Genomic DNA, 20,864 nt, shown 5'->3' with positions numbered 1-20,864 from the left:
CATTTTTTTTTTTTTTTTGCCGTACGCGGGCCTCTCACTGTTGTGGCCTCTCCCGTTGCGGAGCACAGGCTCCGGAAGCGCAGGCTCAGCGGCCATGGCTCACGGGCCCAGCCGCTCCGCGGCATGTGGGATCCTCCCGGACCGGGGCACGAACCCATGTCCCCTGCATCGGCAGGCGGACTCTCAGCCACTGCGCCACCAGGGAGCCCTATGCCCCTTTTCTGAAGCGACTCAGCGAAAGATATTTTGGAAGATGCCGCGTTCCCTGCTGATGGGGAGATGATGGAGGGTCCCCAGTTTGAGCCAATGAGGCCAAGGTCAGCCCACAGGAGAGAACACTGTCCCCTGGCCATGGACTAAGCACAGGCCCCGGTCATAATGAGATCCAGATGTGGGGCTGTGGATGCCTCACAGTTGACATTCTACCAATATACTGACTCAGTGGAACATAGTCAGCTGGGGATGGACGGGGCCAGGACTGGAGCTAAGGTCTCTTAACTCTCCTTCCAGAGGCTATTACTTGATACCAGTGGTGGGACTTGAAACCCGGTTCTGGAGACCAGAGCTTCACAACTGTGCCTTAGGGAAAGCAAAGTCCATAAACAAAAGACAGCAAAACAAACAAACGAACAAAACCTATTCCCTCTTAGCCAACTCTGCAATCACAGTACCAGAATTTAAAAGCATTGAAAGTGTTCACATTTATACTGGCTACTGACGGGGGATGGGGAGGGGATCCCCATTATAATCTAGGGCCTCTTCCCTTTATTTATGAATAACTACTATTGTCTCCTAGCCTCTGGGTGCTCCCCAACTTTTTGTCCCCATTTCAATTGACTAACTTCACTAATATCCTTAACTTCACTGAATTACTCCTTTGTTAAGTCCAAGCCCCTCAAGCCTCCATCAAAATTCTCCACGGTCAGGCCTCCCTCACCTAACCCTTACTTGCCAGCCCAAGCCTTCAACTCCTTGCAGGTGTCACTGTCATCCCCCTCCCCCCATCTTCCCTTATTAATTCCAATCTCCATGCCTCTCAGGCTCCTCCCACCCCCATCTCACATTTCCTTTAAGATGGACCTCAAGAGTACTTCAATATAGCTTGTTCTCTAAAAACCCTCCCTATTGAGGGAGGGAGACACAAGAGGGAAGAGATATGGGAACATATGTATAACTGATTCACCTTGTTACAAAGCAGAAACTAACACATCATTGTAAAGCAATTATACTCCAATAAAGATGTAAAAAAAATAAAAAAATATAATAAAAACCCTCCCTATTAACCCATCTCGCAAAATCTTTCACTGGCTTTGAATCTCTTTAACTGGTTTTTCTCATCACGGGTTCCCTAGAGTCTCAATGAATATCTGCTGAGTGATCAAACATGTGTAATATCAAAGTATCAGAAATACACTCTAGGCAATTTGTGTCTTTTAATCTCCTCAGAGAAACCATAAACTCCTCCAGATTAGACATCTTGCGCCTTATCTCCTACCCGTCAGTACATCGCAGGACACACAGTAGGCACCCAATGAATGTTTGATGAATTGAACTGAATTAAAATTTATCTGCCCCCCACCTAAAACCACCATGGAATCAATTTGAAGATAGTGTCTGAAACCAAAAGAACCAGACAAAAAAGGTTACATTATTCTGAAAGAGTAGATTACTGGCCTTTTCTTCGTGTCCTAAATTTTTATGCACGCCCCACCCTTTTTCTTTGGTCCTGGTAATGGTCTTAAGTGTTTCAAATTAAGTCTAGACAAGAGTATTTTGAATAACCGGAGCAGAAAACAAAAGAATCCACACATTTTAATCGCTATCTCCTGCCTGAATGGCATGGCTTTTTGTTTGTTTTTCCTGAGTAGAGCTTAATATTTAGTCTTGTTTTCAGTTTGCTGGTCACACTGACAGCGGAAATACCCCAGCATCAATTTATTGCTTGCTTCAAAAAAATAACTGGCATCAATGTAGAATCAAATGCAGTAGTCTCCCCTTAATCACAGTCAGCCGCGATCCAAAAATATTAAGTGAAAAATTCCAGAAACAAACCATTCTTAAGTTTTAAACTGCCTGCTGTTCTGAGGAGCGTGATAAAGTCTCACGAAGTCCCGACGCAGGACGGGACTCCTCCCTTTGGCCGACACGCCCTGCCCATTTGTCTCCTAGTAGCCCGCTCGGTGATCAGACTGACTGTGGCATCCTGGTGCTTGTGTTCAAGTAGCCCTTATTTTACTTAATAATGGTCCCAAATGGCAAGAACACTGATGCTGGCAATTCAGATACTCCAAAGAGAAGCCTGGAAAGTGCTTCCTTTAAGTGAAAAGGTGAAAGTTCTCCATTTAATAAGGAAAGAAAAAGAAAGTATGCTGAGGTTGCTAAGATCTACGGTAAGAATGAATCTTCTATCCGTTAAATTGTGAAGAAGGAAAAAAAAATTCATGCTAGTTTTGCTGTCGCACCTCAAACTGCAAGTTACGGCCAGTGTATGACAGGGCTTTGTTAAGATGGAAAAGGCACCGAATTTGTACAATAAGATATTCTGAGAGAGACACCACATTCACATAACTTTTATTACAGTATATTGTTGTAACTGTTCTATTGTATTATTAGTTATCAATGTTAATCTCTTACTGTGTCTAATTTGTAAATTTCCTATGCATACGGGTATGTCTGCATAGGAAAAAACACAGTGTACACAGGGTTCGGTACTATCCTCAGTTTCAGGGACATCCACTGGGGGTCTTGGAACGTAACCTGGAGGATAAGGCAGGGCTGCTGTAGGGAAACGGCAGGGACTTCCAAGATACGTTCATAGAACTGCACAGGATCTGCTTCAGTTCCATCCCTTAGGGTGTGAACACTTCAAAGGAGACACCATTAAGGACCCCTTTCTCTCTCAGTGGGCCTCCAACCACCTGCACAAGCTCACCTCTGATTCCCCGTGGCGAGTCTTCGGGTGTGTGCAGGGCGAGGACTTTCTCCGGGGACACCCCTCTGGAGACCGGGGTGCAGTGGGTCTGGGGCAGGGCCGTGGCGGTAGTGTGTTCTTAACACGCTCTCCAAGTGATTCTTATGCACAATAAAGCCTGTGACCAGCGTGGTTTGAGGGTTTAACTAGGTAACTGACCTTCGAGTTGGAAGGTCAGGTTGGAAGGGGCTACCCACGCATCATGGTTAAACAATGAAAAAAGCAGCCTTTGTTTCCTGAAAAACACATGGTCAGGCTTGCTTCACAGGATACCACGGCAATATGCCCCGGCCTCGACCAAGCACGTGCCTAATAGCCAGGGGAAACCGTTTGCTCCCCGAGACGCACCAACTTTTCCAGGTACACCCCCCCGCCCCGGCCCCACGAGGACAGGAACATCTCTTTATATCAGACTGTTTCCACATCGCTAGGCGGGGACGACGGTGGGCTGAGACATTTAATACTGTCCACTTAAAAACAGGGCAGGACATTAAATGTCCTCCTCTTTGAAAGTGAGGTCGCCAGGGGATGATGGCACAGCTCAGATACAGGGGGCCTGGGGAACCCAGGCCCTGTCGAAGGCTGGGTCCACAGGGTGATGACTCCTCTACTCCAGGTGGCTCAAACACAGAGTCTCTCACGACGCAGCTGAAAACGCCGACCTTCTCAGATAACAACGGACCACTGAGGAGCCTTCTCCACCCACCTCCTCTCCCCTGTAAGAGGCAACACAATCAGGAAACTCGACTGGTCCAATGTGGCCGGGAGCTGGCTGTCCCACAGCAAGGACTGATGCCGACCGGGCTGGAGGCTGTCCTCAAACCCTCAAACTGCTGTGTGTGGTAGCAAACTACTCCGGGGTTCAGATGAGCCCCGGGGGAGGAACAGGACGCTGTGACCACTTTAGAGATGAAGCATCACTTCAGGCAGAAACACTGGGCTGGCTTTCATATTGACTGTGCCCTTAAAAGCAGAGCTGGGCACAGGGGGGCCACCAGGAGGACCTGAAGGACACTCGTCTTTTTTGGTCAAAGCGACCACAGGAGGAAGAGGTCCTGCTCAGAAATTTATGCAACAGTCACATGAGGTCTAAAGAAAGGGGTCACATCACAACCAGAGGGAGAGCTTTCCAAGGTAAATGGGGGCACCGGGGCTGCAAGTGGAAGACGGAGAGGGGGGCTAAGGAGAGCCCTGGACTCTCGGCACACGAGCCTTCCATACCCGGCGGAGCGGTTTCTCCTGCCGCCCAGAGCTCCTGCGCTGGGGTCCCCGGTCCCCGGGCACTGGGGCCGACACGAAAGCGCAGGAAGCCTGGAGAGTCTGTCTGCTGCGAGAGGGGTGCCACACGTCACGTGGGCACAGGAAGGTGAGAACACGAGTGAGGCCAAGAGTCCCAAAGTCAGCTTACCCAGTGCATCAAGTTTGGCTATGAGTATGCATTGCCTTTTTTTTTTTTTTTTGCGGTACGCGGGTCTCTCACTGCTGTGGCCTCTCCCATTGCGGAGCACAGGCTCCGGACGTGCAGGCTCAGCGGCCATGGCTCACGGGCCCAACCGCTCTGCAGTATGTGGGATCTTCCCGGACCGGGGCACGAACCCGCGTCCCCTGCATCGGCAGGCGGACTCTCAACCACTGCGCCACCAGGGAAGCCCCTGCATTGCCTTTTAAATAGAATTTTTAAAAGCCATTTTACAAGTTGCTCGGCTCAAGTTTTAGAAAACATGAATAAAGCCGGTATCGTCCATTAAACGGCATCAAGTTAACAAAATAATAAAAGTCCAAGCAGCCTTGACTTTGCTGCAGTTCACCCTAAATTCAGGCCAAGACCTAGGAAGGAGCGGCCTGGCATGCTGAACTGGCACCCCCAAGTGTAGAGTGACAACGGCGGCGGGGAGCTGGCCAAGGCACTGGCTATCCCACGGATGGGCTGGTGACCCTAGATGGTGCCACCCAGAGCTTGCGTTCAGAGAAGGGCACTTTGTAGAGAGCACGCCTGTTGTTCCAGCCCCTGGCCAGCGTCCTCCTTCACCCTCTCCCGGGGGTCCGCAGGGCCTGCTCCCCCCACCTTCAGGCCCAGGCTCCCCTTCCTCGGTGGCCACAGCCCTGGGCTCACAGCCTCCCCCTCTGCCTGGCTCTGGGGCTGCGGGCCTGACAGCAGACCGCAGGTGTCTAAGAAGCTGGTGAGCGGAGAGGAACCGGGTGAGCAGTACAGATCCACCCCTCCCGGAGCCGAGCAGGGACGCAGATGCGAGGCTCCTCCCTGGAAGCTCAGGGCAGGCGGGTGGGGGGAGGACAGCACGGGTGGAGGGGCCTAGAGACTTGTGTAATTCGGGACTGAGATGAGGGAGGTGAGGGGGCAGTGTGGACGTGTGGCCTGTGGCCACAGACCTCCCAGGGGAAGGGGTACGAGGTCAAGAACAGAGACCCACGGGCTGAGGGCCGGGCGAGGGCACCTGTGACAAAGCCAGCCGGCTGGAGGGGTGAGCAAATCGGCAAACAAGGTGTGGGGGGGATGGATGTGCCTCAGAACGTGTGACGGGCCAACTGTGCTGACGCGGCTCAAGCACATTCCCCGCCTTTCTCCGTGGCCGGGAAGGAGGTGTGGGGAAAGCACGTGCTCACTCGGGGGTCGGGCCAGCAGGGCTCGGGCACAGAGGAGTCGTGGGATCCTGGGTCTACTGCCCACGTGTCAACCTCTTAAATGTGTTGTCAGCCCCATCTTCTCATGGGAGTTTTAGTTTCGTATCTCGCCAACTTCCATTTTCACCAGACCGTTCAACATGCCCTCAGACACAGCCCATCGCCATCTCCCCAGAACAGACTCACTCGCTTCCCATTTCCATCCAAGCCTTGTGCACTGACCACACGCCAGATACGGAGCCAAGAATCCAGCTGCGTCCCGGCTCCGCCATCCAACAGCCCCAACACGGCTGCTGCCCGGACTCGCCCAGGTTATGGGTCAGGAACGAAGGGGTTAGAGAAACGAGGCAACCAGCCCAGTCGCACAGCTCAGCGAGTGGAGGGTTGAGGCTTTCCTGACCCCAGAGCCAGTGCTCTCATCTGGGTCCCACCAGAGCAGCGATTCCTAACCCTGGCTGCGCACTGGGAGCCCCAGGAGAGCTGTGACAAACACCCATATAGGACGCCACCCCCAGAGGTGTCGATGATTCGGTTTGTGGGGACTGGGACCTAAATCAGGTTATTTTTTAAAGCCCGCTTCACCCACCGGTGCTTTTGACATGGAGCCAGGGTGGGAAGCAGTACGCCACAGACTCCAGGATGGCGAGGGCCTTGCCTCTGCCCTCCTGGCTGTGTCCCGGTCCCCAGCGCTGTGCCTGGCTCATGTTAGAAGTGAAATAAATCCTTGTTGAATGAGTGAAGGAATGAAAGCGTCACACTTTCCCACCAAGGGTGCTACAATCCTTCATCTTCCTGACCCCAAAGTTCTCCCACCACCGGAGCACGCTGACTGGTCCCTAGGCTACAGACACTCCCTCCTCCCATCCCCTTCCCACATGAACACAAGAGTCATCTTCTCAGAGCATCACTTTCATCCTATCACCCACCCTCTGTCGTTCAAATGTTTCGGCACTTGCTCCACATTTATGGACACGGTTGCAACCCCTTCATCTGGTATCTAAGACCCCAACATCCTGGTCCCAACCTATCCCTGCAATCAGATTTTCCACCACCCACAGATTCTCTGTTCTGCCAGGCAGGTGTCCTCCTGGTCTGCAGTGCGAGTCTTGGGCATTCTCGCCAGAGTGATCATAATGCGTGTCTCTCTCGCTCCTTCACCCATGTCTGGATTCCACCCGTCCGCGACAACCTGACTCCCCGACCATGCCTTTGCTCTTTGCCCACAGCCCCCAGGAATCCCTCCCAACTCTGAACCTCTACACCAAGAGTCTTACTCGGCTCCATTCTTACATGGCTTCTAATCATCATTTCAATGTGCACATGTCCTAATTTCCCGACTAAATCGTGATCACTTGAGGGCAGCAATCTTACCTCCCAGGCAGTGACCAACACTGCACGTGCTCTGTGAATGCCGCTGGGCATTCAGCATCTCCTGTCTCGGGGCGAACGGCCTTACCTGTAATACCTGGACTGCAAGTAGGTGGAGCACACAGCCTTGGACACGTGACTGGCTGAACCAAAGTCGATGACCTTGACTCTGTACGGTTGTCTAGATGGATCCACCAGCATGATGTTTTCTGGTTTGAGGTCCGCATGGATAAGACCTAGGCTTTTTAGCTTCATCAGGGCTGTGGCAACCTGCTGGAGGACTGGGCGAATGTATTTGAGGGGCAAGGGGCTGAACTTGTTCTGCTTCAGAAAGTCATAGAGGTTCTGCTCCAGCATCTCAAAGACCAAGCACGTGTGATTCTTGTGCTGGAAGCACTCGTAGGCACGGACGAAGTTGAAGTCGTCGGCGCTCTCTGTGCTCAGGCGGGCCAGGATGCTCACTTCGATCTGACCTTGGCGGGCGTATGACGGGTGGTTCTTCAGGATCTTGATGGCCACAATCTCATTGGTGCCCCGTTTCCAGCACTTGACCACTTGCCCAAATGTCCCTCGGCCCAGGAACTCTAAGACCTCGTAAGTGTTGGTCATGGAGCACAGCACCTCATGCTGGACCAGCTGATAATCCCCCTCGCTGTTGGAGCCACTGTTTTTGGAAGTGGCAGTCGAGGTGGTGGCAGTGGCTACAGTGGCCCCACTCGCATTATTCGGAATCATGGGTGGATGCTCTTCGATGATCTGCACGCTGCTCGTGTTCTCGATCTCCTCACTCTTCCGCTTGAGTCCGCATTTTTGGTAGGTATCAAGAAGGCTCACAGTGCTGCGACGCATGAGGTTGTGCGGTCCGCCGAGGACTGGCCCGGTGACGGAAGTGCTACCTGCTGATGTCACGACGACGTGCCCGGTGCTTCCTGGGAAGATGATGGTCTGCTCGTACGGTAGGCTGGGGTTTGGGATGGGCAGGGAGGCGCTGACGGTCGTGGCGGCTGGCTGGGATGGTGGCGCGTTCTTGTTCTGGCCATACACTTTGCTGTGGGAGCCGTACCCGGTCATGTCCCAGTTGGAACTCGGCTCTACTTTCAGTTTCTTCACGCTACAGAAGGCACTTGATTGAAGGGTGTGAGGGGAGAAAACTTGCACATGTGAGGCCATACCTGTGAGAAAGAGAAAGGCGAAAAGAAATATCTTAGTCACCCTTACACGAATGAACGCGACAGAGCCACTGCAGTTCGGACCGGCGGCATGGGTCCTAGAGTATACTGTCTTCTCACTTCGAAACAACGTCGGAAAAGTGAATCTATTCCACCCAGAAGCACCGGCTCGTCACTCAGTCTGTGGGCTCCAGGGGTTCCAGTGTTCTGCCCGCCACCATCAGGAGGGTGGGAGACTTGCAGGGTGGGAATACATTCAAGACTCAGAAACACAATTAGAATACCAGAACTTAGTTCATTATGTAGTTTTTTTAAAATAAATATTGTTTGTGATAGAAACAAATTCTTCCTCAGTTCTCACTGGGCTGCAATCCTATTAAAACTGAAGACTGTATCAGGTGGCCCAGCTGTCACATACTTAGTTGTCTCACGTGGCCAGCTCCTCTCTGTCACAGGCCCTAAGACTGTCAGGCTTACTCATGTGAGGAAACAGCTTCCATACAGGTCCGATCACAGAGCCACTCGTGATCTGCTGGCTTCTGGATGAACCATAATGACCCCCTGGCATCTCAGTCACCTTAAATGATTCTGTAGGGTTGAATCGACCAGCAGTTGGTCTGATGTTTTCATTTAGATAGTCTGAAATCATTTTATCAGCTTTGTTTTGGAGGGGAGGAGTGGGCAGCACAATTCATGGGCTCTGTTCACTCAGCGCTCCTGCTAAATTTATCTATCAATAAATTTATCTAGAAAGTAATACTATTTCATATCAAAACCTCACCCACAATTTAGATAACCTCAGAAATCTGTAAGACCATAACTCTGGAATGGCTGTACAATTTATAATTATGGTGATAGTGGAAACAAACAAAAATTCATAAAAATTAATTAAGGAGAAGTAACAAGGTGATGAGGAAGGATAAGTCCTTACAGGTAAAAGCAGAAACACTGCCCATCTTCTAAGCTGCAGTTGAGAAACATTTCCTATAAAAGCATAAGGAAAGTGGGGTTTCGATCAAGCACCGTTGGCGTTTAGCGATCCCAGTGTTCGTGTCTCTCTGACCCCGTAGCGTTACCTAGGGTGGTTATTTAACATTTTCCTTTTCTCCTCGTCACCCATCACCCTAGTCCACCCTCTCTCTCAGCAACAACCCATCTTCCACTTTGTCCAGAAGCCTGAGGCCAGCAGCCTTGCTGTCCACCTTTATTCTCATTTCAAAACACTCCTGAATTTGCATCCATCCTCTCTTCCATCTTTCTGGTCTCAGAGGAAGAGGTGTCTCTCTGTTCCAACACTAAAAGTTCCCCCTATTCTCACGATTCAGCCTCTCTCATTTTCTCTTGAATGCTATGCTCCCTCCGCTGTCCACTCTGATGGCTTTCAACTTCTCCCTGTTGATTGGATCCAAGTCCTTAGTAGGTACTTATTGCCAAAAGAATCAGTGACAATCTTTCTCTTCTGCCTTCACATCTGCACATGGCAACCCCCAACTTGGAAGGTAAGAGGAGTAACAGCCGTATTCTTCCTTTTTGATACTTCCCTTCTTCTCACCTGTAATCAATGGTTTATGCTCCCTTTTCTTCAAGGCCTCACTCCTTAATCCATCTCCCCACACACATACACACACTACAGGACTCTGTTCTTAAAGGTAAACGACTTCCTAATTGCCTAATCCTACGGCCTTTTTTCAGCCTCTAATCCCTTTGACCTCTCGGCAAACGGACCAATCTGATACTGCTGACCATGACTTCCTTCTTGATGCTCTTATCTGTGCTGTGTAAATCTGTAACCTCCCTATCCCGCGTCTGACTGCACATTGTGTGCTGGCTGGTTCCTCTTCCTCTTCCTCCTTTAAAATGTGGGCGTCTCCAATGTTTGGACTCTGTTCTCTCTGGATCGAAGCTGTCACCTCTATGCAGGCGACCCCGACACGTTCATCACAGGCGAAATGCTCCCTTGTGCCTTCCAGTGACGTATTTCTGCCTCCTGCTACAAAATCAAGGATGATCTTCCAAAGATGAACTCCTTACCTTTTCCTAAAAATCTAGCCATTTCGCCCTCCATGATAATGTCCGCATGGCTGTTCATAAAATATTCTTCTAGTCACTTGGTTCCAAACCTTTGAGGATTCTTCTTTGCCTCCACAGACAAGAAGATTTGGAGTCTCATTTCTCTGTCCTTCAAAATGTCTCTTGTAACCATCTCTTTGTTTCTGTTCTTGCTGCCTCTTCCATAGTTAAAGCATTTAACACTCTCCAGTAGACAAAAGCAAGCACAGACATCTGGTCTACCTGAGCACTCTTTCTTCCTCTAATTTGCCCATATTCAGCCACAAGATTATCTTCCTAGAACATTTCTAAGCATGTCACGTCTCTGTCCAGAAACTTTCAATGATTCCTTAGTGTCTAGAAGATAAATTTGAGGACTCTTAACACCTTCACATTTTTATTTCAACTGCTTTGTTGGCTTCACCTCCAACTATTAACCTTCCTGAACCATCAATTTAAATTAAGCTGTTCTACTCACTGTTTCTAGAATGTCTCTTACAGTTCCTGCCTCCATGCTCTCACACAATTCCCCCATCCGACATGCCTTCACCTCTTCTCTCAGCTTATCCAAAGATAAGACAACTCAGATGCCTCCTCTTCCCAGGCAACTCCAACCTACACTGATATTCCCAACTCTCCATTCCTAAGGCACTTACCATGTGCACTGCCCATTTGCCCACAAACTGCATTTCTGCCTTGCAGAATCTCTTGCCTTGAATTGAATTACTTATCTTTTGTGCTATATAACTTTTTATACGTTTAAGTCATGTTTCCATAACCAGGCTATATTCGGAAGACGCGAGCTACAGGTTATACTTCTTTTTTCCCCCTAGCATTAAGCCGGGTTTGTTATATATGGGAGGCACTCAGTTGATGGAATAAAGCACTCTAACTGATCAGGCTTCGAGGAGAGCTTACTTTTCTAGCTATAGAGCAATTACCAGTCACAAGCACCTATGGAGCCTGGCCTCACTCTGGAGAATAAAGAAAAACCTGCCAATACTTTTCCACCCAAACTAAGGCAGAGTCCAGGCAGCTCCTGTCCTGTCAGCAGTCGTGTTCTGTCTATACTTCATCCTGGATGTGCTCTCACTTCCCAGCGGCAACCTCAACCTGTCTAACACCCAGCACCTGCTCTGAACCCTACCTTGACCCTGATCCTATAGATCTGACAGAAGCTTCCTTTCTTGTTTGGTTCCTGAACTCCAATATCTACTTGAGTAACATGACTATACTTCTGTGGACAGCCTTCTGCCTGACAAAGACTATTTTGGCTTGCTCATTCAGAATTCACACTTTACCTGTTTCTTCCTATGGTACTTTTTGTTCAAGTCAATCTCCCCTTAATTCTATAACAACACAGAAAATAGCTTTTCTATATTTATCAGTATTAAATAACCACATTGTTCTAGATATTTTATACAATATAGAAATGACCAATCCCTCAGCTTTTAGTAACGTATCCACTGAAGGGCAAAGGAATAAGCATTTCCTTTATTCTTTGGTATCGAGCTTGCCCCTTACTGCTCCATCCTCAGTGCTTTGTGGCAGGAGGACAGGGAGGGGGGCAGCGAGGGGTCAGAGGTGGCCGAAGAAATATGCTGATGTTACATAAAGGAGATGTAGCTCTACTCTCTGTTTTCACTGTTTCAGAAAAATCTTGGTGGAAAGGCCAGGGTGTAGCAGTGGAATTTTACAGAGGGGAAGAGAATGGCTTATGACTTATTTGCTACTGGGATGACAGCCAAGGGTCATAAAATTGTGGAAATTGTCACTGGGTACCTCTGGTGACATTCACGGGATCAGAGAGGAGACCTGCATGGCTAGAGACACCCTTCGCCGCACCGCCTGCTGCAGACTCTGGCCTGGCCTGGTGTGGCCACTGCTGCTCCTTTATAAGGTCAGCAGCCACTATTCTAAGAACTAGATTAGCAATTCCCGATGCCGCCTTATTTCCCCCTCCAGCTTGACTGAGATATAACACACATAAAATCGTGGCAGTTTAACGTGTACAACGTGATGATTTGATACGAATATATGGTACAAAACGATGATCATAATAAGGTTAGTTACCACCTCCATCACCTAATTACCTTTTGTGTGTGTGTGTGTGGTGAGAACATTTAAGATCTACTCTCTTAGCAGCTTTCAAGTACACAATACCCCGTTGTTGACTACAGTCACAGGCTGTATGTTAACATCCCAGAACTTATTTATCTTAGAGCTGGAAGTTTGCCATTACAGTCTTATTACCTTTATTCTGTAGCAGAGGCCATTTTGCTCTGCGAAGCAAACTGCTCGAAGAAAATATAGGTAAAGAAAGTCTTCAATAATAATAATAGCAATTATTATTATTACTACTACTGTTACTTATTTTTAAATCTCTAAACTATCTTATAAGTGATAAACCGTTTCTGATAGTTGCGTAGCTTAGTCTCAAAACAATCCTACAGGAATAACCAAACTTATTGCCAAACATTTCTCCTTGAGAGTATTTTTCTGGAACAAGTACTCCTGATTCGTGGAGAATCCCAGGGATCCCAGCCCACACCCTTTGCATTCTATTTATTCAGATCCCCAAGGCTGGGGCCGAGGAAGGCAAGGGCCCTTATGTTTTCCACTCTAGGAAGAGCTGTTTCCTCTCATTTCTTTCTGTGTTGACCTTTGTGCTCTTCAAGGCCTGCTGCCCTCCTTATCTGTCAATTTTCTTCTCAGAAAAGGCAGGGGGTTTAATGGGCATTTTCAGTTTGATCCTACGTCACCATTTCAATCACTTTTTAAGTCATCTCTGCCCTTCCTATTTGGTTCTTGGAAGAGGAAGTGAATTTTTCTCCACCTTCCTTGGGAGACTGGGAGGCTCTTACCATATGGGTGTGAGGGCAGGTTTTGAGCCCATGGGGAGTGAGGCACCAGGGAAATCACTGTGAGATAAATCTGCAAAACTCACACCTGCTCCCTAGAGGGGGCCACGAGACCCAGACTGTTCCACAAAAGCCCAAGTAGCCTCCCAAAATAACTCCTGACAGGACTGCCGCATTGTCACTCATGTGAAAGCAGTGAGTCACCACAATTTAGAACTAAACTTTCTAAAAGGCACATCGCCGTTACCATCTGTCTCACAAGAAGGTCGAAATTATAAGCATTGAATATTATTCATCAGGGCCTTGCATGCTTTTTAATGTTACTGATACAAGTTTATGCAGATGTTATAAAAGTGACCAGTAAAAAGCATTTAAAAACAAATTTATGAAAATTTAAGTCAACTTGTACTACACAACTGTAATATGTCCTTCCTTGCATATGGCAAATGAAATACAGCCCCTATAAAACAGGCACTAAAATACATCCTATAGTTAGCAGAATTAAACTCCATTATTTGTAAGAAGTCATTTCTTATTACCACAAAGATGAAAGACTGCTTCTTTCATGCCCCAAACAAATCCAGGTCCCAGCTACCTAGGGTGCATTTCTGACACTGCTAAAGGCAGTGAAAGCACTGGGTGGGCCCTCTTTTAGCCATTTTATTCACATGCTCATTTTGCATTTTTAAAAAGATATGCACGAAAGTCTGCATTTCAAAATAATATTTTTAAAACATTTGCCTTCTACTCTTTATTAGAGCTGCCACTTATGTCCATCAAATGCTGTCACACTTGAATTCAAACCCTATTACTCAGGAGTCTCATGATTCTCCAGATTTGAAAATCTTGAGCACCCAGTAAGTACCAGGCTCTGGGCGGGATGTTTTACGAACAGGGTAAACGTACATCCGACTTTGGGACCATCCAGAATTACCCTTGTTATTCCAAATGAATTAGTAAGAGCATCCTCTCCACTTTCATTCTTATGAGGGTCCTAGTTTGAAAACTAGGAAGTCAAGTGATGGGTTCAGGCTCCCATAATAAGTGGAAAAACCAGACCTTGACCCCAGAAGTTCAAATCTGGGTAATTCTATGTGCCACTCTGTCTTAATAGTTTAAAGAGAAATTTATTTTTCTAGGGTTAAGAATAATTTTTTCCACCTTAAAAAAAAAAAGGATAGTTAAAAATCTTCATGATCTTCCTGAGCTCTTAAGTCACAAGAATTTTTGAAAGGTCATTTGTTAAAGGATTGGCTCATTTAGTTCATTTTTTCCACGTATTTGCCTAGTTTCTTCATAATTTTATATTTCACAATTAGATGAACTGAAAAGTTGCTTCACATCTGAGTACATTTCCTTTCCATTTCACCACCCCAAAATTATCTACTGGAAGATCAGACTCTGCCGATACTACAGGGATGAGTGAGGGTTCAACTATGATTAAAAAAATAATTAAGCTGAATTCAATTTCACTGGACTCTTATCAAAGCTCGAGGAACTATAAGCGAAACAGTGGCACCATTTTTATCAGTATGTAAAGTTTAATTTTGGTGTTGCAGATCACCACTCAGAATCCAGTTATATTATTAAAGAGAACAGAATCATGAACACTTTAGTTTGGGAATTCACTTGGCAGTCCAGTGGTTAGGGCTCCATGCTTCCATTACTGTGGGCATGGGTTCCATCCCTGGCCGGGGAACTAAGACCCTGGCAAGCTGCACAGTATGACCAAAAAAAGAAAAAGAACACCTTAGTTTAGGAGGTGCCAACTTCCCCACTTCCTATAGTCCTTTGGCAACACACTTCTACCAAATAGTAAGTATTTGATAGAAGCTACAGATCTTTCTTTTTTTTGTACCCAGCTGACTGCTAGATCTCTCTTACATATCACATTATGCACATAAGGTATAGTAACATTATAGAATATTTCAAAAAATATACAAATGTTAGAAATACGCATCTGAATGGACGTTAAAAACGCCTAAAAAGGGTTAATCTGTATAACCATTGATTACCATAATTTGATGCCTCAGGGGGCTGAACAGTAATCGAAAAATTTTCTTCACTGATATATGTAACAATATTCATAAATTTTAATGACAGTAATCCTGCTTGTCAAGTTTATATATTTCACAAGTAGCACAAAGATAATTTCAGGTTAGCCCATTTCTAAATAATACATTTCCAGAACAGTGTATACTAAATGTCTATGGGGCTTGTATATCATTTTCCATCAAAGTCTATCCATCTGCTAGTTGTATAATGTTAAATGTGTAGTATATTCCACCAGAGCACAGTTTAGGATCAACCACAAGCTCTACAGCATTCTTTATCAATAATGACAATCACAATACTACTGATTCCATTAAGGGCCCTCTATATAAAAAGACTGGAGTTGGGGACAAAAGGAAGCACAAGACATCTAAGACATCGGCACTGAGCTAAAGGAGCTTAAAATCTCATGGGGGTGCCAAGTTCACTGCAAAGTAAAAAGGACAACTGGCAATTCTGGGCAACATAAGCAACTTGCCAAAGTAAATGCAACAGGAGTTCAGAGGCAGGAATCACTATGGGCGGTGGTTAGGCAAGGGTTTACAGGGGAGGTAAGGCTTGAGCTGCGACTAAAGAGATGTTAATATCTTTTGAAGGGCATAAGGACAGTGTTCCAGCTCCTGCTAACTGGGTGTTGGGGGCTTGTAGCCAGCACTGTGGTCTCTGCCCTCAGGAAGCTGAAGCTTTGCTTGGAGACAACTTAGGAGCATTTAATACATTAAAAAATGCTCACCCCCAACGTAACTACCAGTCTACACTGTGTGCACCAACAGCCTACTTACCCAGAATTGTCCTCTCCTGATAATTTCAATCTTCTAGAAGTAATTTTTAAATACTGAAAAGGCTGGTGTGAAGCCCTACCACTAAAGCCACTCACTCTATACTGACTGTCATCTAACACTCGATTAACAAGTCGTAGAGGGGCTATCGTTACTGGGTTTGCTCTGTGTGTCAGACTCCAGGTGCACACACCCCACAACCGTAAGGTCAGGTGCATTTCCCGTTTTACAGATGGGTAAGTGGAGTGCAGGGAGATGACACAGTTGGTCCAAGCTCACTTTGCTACTACCAGCAGGGCTGGGATTTGAACTAAGGTCTGCCTGACTACCAAATCTGTGCTGTTAACCCTTCTTCTTCATGCTTTAGGGTCTCGGAGTTAAAGCACCAGATAAGGAGACAGGCAGCAAAACAGCCAAGGCAAGATGAAAGCTGGTGTGTGAGAGGAGACTGATCTAAGGCATGGGGCACACCGACCGAACGCCACCTGGTAAAACAATGGACCCCACGACAGCACTCCCAAGTCACCTGCATTTCTCTATCCTCTAGTTATTATGACATTTGGGAAATACAACCACTCAAAACCGTTCAAATGAAATAAATTTACCTCCTGAAAGAGGTAAACTTCACTTCTCTGATGTACAGTGGCACCGTGGACAGAGCACCGGTCTTGGGTGAGCTGACCTGGGCTGTCCTAGCAGTCCAGGGGGGAGGTAATGGGGACCTGCACTGAGGACCCTGCCTGAGAAAACAGAAAGGAAGGAGCAGAAACATAAGAATGTGCCGAGAAGAGAGGCAAGACGCACTGACAGACGGGACGCAAGGGCAAAGGCGAGGGAGCAGTCAAATGTGTCTGGGGGCCTGAAAGGAGCGGGGGTTCCACAGACGGTGACACGGAAGATGGGAGGTGGTCTTAAAGTGTTGTTTCTCTAGGGAGATGGGATAATGGAATGGGTTTTGAACAAGATGAATTACAAGCACTGACAAGAGATCCAAGTTGAAACCTTCACTGTTCAGCTATTCATACTGAAACTCTGAGGCAGGGAAGTGCTTAATTTACCTAAGTTACAGTGTCAGGAGCCGCTGGTCATTGACAATCAAGCATCTAGTTCCCATTTGCTGAGCTGAATCCTGAATGAAGATAAACCATTTTGAAAAGACAATGGAAATCAATAAGATGGGCTAAACTTGCACAGGATGAATCGGAGCGGGGAGAGGGCAAGGTGACGCTGGACCAGTCCATGCATAAGACCAAGGACAAAGGGGGAAAGACAAAAATATGGCTAAACAAATATCAGTAGGACAGAGTGACAAAAATATGGAAAGGGAAAAAGACTGAAATCAAAGGATCACATCCCAAAGAGACTGGGAAAGGAACGGTGTTGCTGAAGATGAGAGCCAAGTGAGCTGGAAGAGCTCGATTTTTAAAAAATTTATTTATTTATTTATTAACATTATTTTTGGCTGCGTTGGGTCTTCGTTACTGCACGTGGGCTTTCTCTAGGCACGGCAAGCGGGGGCTACTCTTCGTTGCGCTGCGCGGGCTTCTCATTGCGGTGGGTTCTCTTGTTGTGGAGCACAGGCTCTAGGCGCGCTGGCTTCAGTAGTTGTGGTACGTGGGCTCAGTAGTTGTGGCGCACGGGCTTAGCTGCTCTGCAGCATGTGGGATCTTCCTGGACCAGGGCTTGAACCCGTGTCCCCTGCACTGGCAGGCAGATTCTTAACCACTGCGCCACCAGGGAAGTCCCAAGGAAGAGCTCGATTTTGGAGAGATTTCACTGAAGGCATTAGTAACAACAGAGAGGACACGACATTCTGTATGTACCAACAGAAAAACCAGGATGGGAGAATGGGCGAGGGGTCATTGGCCTGAGGGCTGCCAACAACACCTAGATGAAAATGGAATCCATGTGGGTAAAGCTGTTTCCCAGGAGAAATGGTGTAGAAAGTAGAGCAGATGGCAAATAAAGTAATCCTTGGGGGCACAGACGTTGTCAAACAGTATGAGGAGGACAGTATGAGTCACAGCGAAGAAGTCAAGTATAAAATGATGAAAAAGCAAAAGCAAAAAAAAAAAAAAAAAAGCAATTAAGGGATTGATCCAGGAGAATGAAAACAGAGAAAGCGCTACTGGGCCTGGCTAGGAATAAGCCACCAGCTCTCTTTTCCCACAGGGTCAGGAGGAGAGAAAGAAGTGGCACTCCCCTGGGAAGAGAACCAAGTGCACCATGTTATGCCCCTTGCTTTCCCAAGAAATATGATTCCCTTAAGGACTTTCAAAATCTTTTACGTCATCTTCCTTGAATCTGCAAATTCTACCATAAGCTGTGTTTCTCCAGTTGAGAAAACATCCTTTTCCTACCATTTGCAAATTCTCCACATATCTATCTACCTACTGGCTCACTATTTGTCCAAATCAGCCCTTATCCACGTTCAGACTTACTTTCTCTTTCTGAAAGTTGCTAATTTCACCTATAACAGAGTCAAGCCTCTCTCAAATTCCCCTTCCTGTGACTCTGCCTCGTTGCCTGGGACTAAGCCATAAATCACTATGGATGTGCCAGCCTTTCACTGCAGTGGGTAAGTAAATGTAGCCTATAAATTGATTATCTAGAGGCCATGTTACCAAGTGTTCATAAGCAATCTAAAAATTACCAATCCAAGATAATTCTGGTGGAAAAAAAGAATGATACTGATAAAATAAACATGCTTTTCAGTTTCTTTCTCCAGGAAACTGGAGAATCAATGAAAGGAAAACAAGTGTATAAAAAAAGCCCTCAAAAACTCTGTTTTCAAGCAATAACTGCATTAATTAAGAATGTTAACTATTTTAAAAAAATACTTCCAACATAGGTGTATGTATTTGCTAGGATGGCCATAACACAGCACCACAGACTGCGGGGCTTAAACAACAGAAATTCGTTGTCTTGCAGTTCTGGAGGCTGGAAGTCCAAAATCAGGGTGTTGGCAGGGATTGGTTCCTTCTGAGGACCCTGAGGGAAAGGATCTGCTCCAGGCCTCTCCATGGTTTGCAGGGGGCTGTCTTCCCTTTGTGCATGTCGCTAGGTCCACATTTCCCCTTTTTAAGGACACCAATCATATAGGATTAGGGCCCACCCTAATGATCTGTAACTTGACTACCTCTGTAAAGACCCTTCCTCAAATAAGGTCACATTCTGAGGTAATGGAGTTAAGAGTTAAACATGTGTTTTTACAGGCAAGGCGGTTAGGGAGACAATTCAACCCTTAACGGAAGGTTTAAGGAAACCAAATGCATTTTACTAACGCATAACCTTCTCAGGATATATTGCCATATTTTAAAAGAACTCTCTCTGTTTTTCCCTCCTTGGAGATAAGACATTCCATGTTGTAATTTCCCTATATCTTGCCTCGCTGGACCCAGGAGGGGATTTCAGTTAGTCAAATATGATACAAGCAAAAGCAAAGTGATTATTTCAAATTAAATTCTGCATAAGTTTATGTTACTTATGCAGTGCTTCCGGAAAAGGCCATGCAGGAATGTCTCTGCAATGTATATCGAGGAATAATTGTAGTCATTCTGGTATAAAAGCGAACTGAAAGTCACATATTAATAATACCAAAATGGGAAAGTAAACTAAGTTTCTAGCTCAGATTCTGAGTGCTCCAAACATTTCTGAAGGAGACATGAGTACACTCAAGAGGCAAATCAGGTGAGGGCTGGGCGAGGACGAGGAACTTTCCTTCTTCAGGGCCACTCTCGCCTTAATAGAGCCTCGGATGGGTCTTTTCTCAGACACACTCTACTTCCCTTCTGCTACCCATGTTGTCCTTTTAGTCCAAAGGTGGTAGAGGCTTACATTTTTCAACTTTGCATCTTCTTTCCAACTGAGGATCTCAAGAAGAGAACATTTAAACACATCTGGTGGGATGAAAAAGGTAACACACCCACAAACCGGAAAAACAAAATCAGCTACACTTCTGGGTTTAACCCAGAATTTCATTTAAATACACATTTTTCAAAGATCTAGCAGGCTGCTCACATTGTCCCTGAAATGTTCTAAATGAGGCAAAGTCTCAGCAGCATTAATTTTCAGGTGTTTGAGTCACAACAAATCTTTACAAAAGCACTGTGTCCCCGGACTGAATACCTCAAGAAAGCGGTGAGCTGCAGCGGGGGCAGGTACTGAGGGGTTAGCTACATGTCTGGCGATGCTAGGGTAAGCCTCAGATTGAATTTTTCTACCCTTCAGAAATGGTTTATAAGGTCCAAATCAAGACTAAAAATCTGGTAGGCTTGTTTTCTCTTTTAGGCAAAAAAGTAGTTATTCTTAAATTCCTCTTACCAAATTATGTGTTTTATTTAACCTTACCCATCCTATGCCCAGCCCACAACTAATCTGTCTTGTGAATTTAATTAGCTTCTCCTTCAGCAATGTTTGGCGCGCTCAGAATCGGAATTGAAAACCTACTTTACTCTTTTCCATTTTGGTGTTCTTATTATTGAGCCACTGTCAACTTTCTTTTACACCAACAAATTATATAAATCTATTACTCTGTTACTCTGGGTAAATTCTATTAAGAAGTGACCCCTCAAGAGGTATGTTGGAGTCCTATCCCCTAGTACCTGTGAATGTGACCTTATTTGGAAACAGAATCTTTGCAGGTGTCATCAAGTTAAGATGAGGCCGTAGTGTGAGTTCTAACCCAATATGACTGGTGTCCTTATAAGAAAAGGAGAAAGGACACAGACACACAGAGAGAATGGCTCATCAGGACAGAGACAGAGCCTGGAGTGATGTAGCTGCAAAAGCCAAGGAACGCTGAGGATGGCTGGGGGTCACCAGAAGCTAGGAAGAGGCGAGGAAGGGTTCTGCCTCGAGTCTCAGCCGGAGCATGGCCCTGCTGACACTTTGGTTTCAGACTTACAGGCTCCAAAACCGAGAGAATAAATATCTGTTGTTTTAGGTCACCCGGTTTGTGGTACTTTATTATAGT

At 46.5% G+C, this 20,864-nt stretch overlaps 1 protein-coding gene across 11 annotated transcripts in view; it reads right to left on the bottom strand.

Moving 5' to 3' along the window:
* HIPK2 (homeodomain interacting protein kinase 2) overlaps window positions 1–20,864 on the bottom strand; it is a 196,828-nt gene that overhangs the window by 121,590 nt on the left and 54,374 nt on the right. For 10 of the 11 annotated variants that reach the window (XM_089917332.1, XM_089917331.1, XM_089917329.1 and 7 more), the window contains one exon: window positions 7,068–8,151. In XM_089917332.1, coding sequence (XP_089773458.1) covers window positions 7,068–8,149 — 1,082 coding nt within the window. In that variant the 5' untranslated portion in view covers window positions 8,150–8,151. Of the gene's footprint in view, window positions 1–7,067; window positions 8,154–9,306; window positions 9,543–20,864 lie in introns of those variants that run through there. The other variant, XM_089917335.1, reaches the window with a different exon arrangement.

The sequence above is a fragment of the Delphinapterus leucas genome, chromosome 9 (genome assembly GCF_059928025.1).
Source record: "Delphinapterus leucas isolate spDelLeu-1000000601 "Yukka" chromosome 9, BTC_Dleu_Yukka2, whole genome shotgun sequence".
NCBI classification, from domain to species: Eukaryota; Metazoa; Chordata; class Mammalia; order Artiodactyla; family Monodontidae; genus Delphinapterus; species Delphinapterus leucas.
This window is presented reverse-complemented; position numbering and strand designations above follow the sequence as displayed.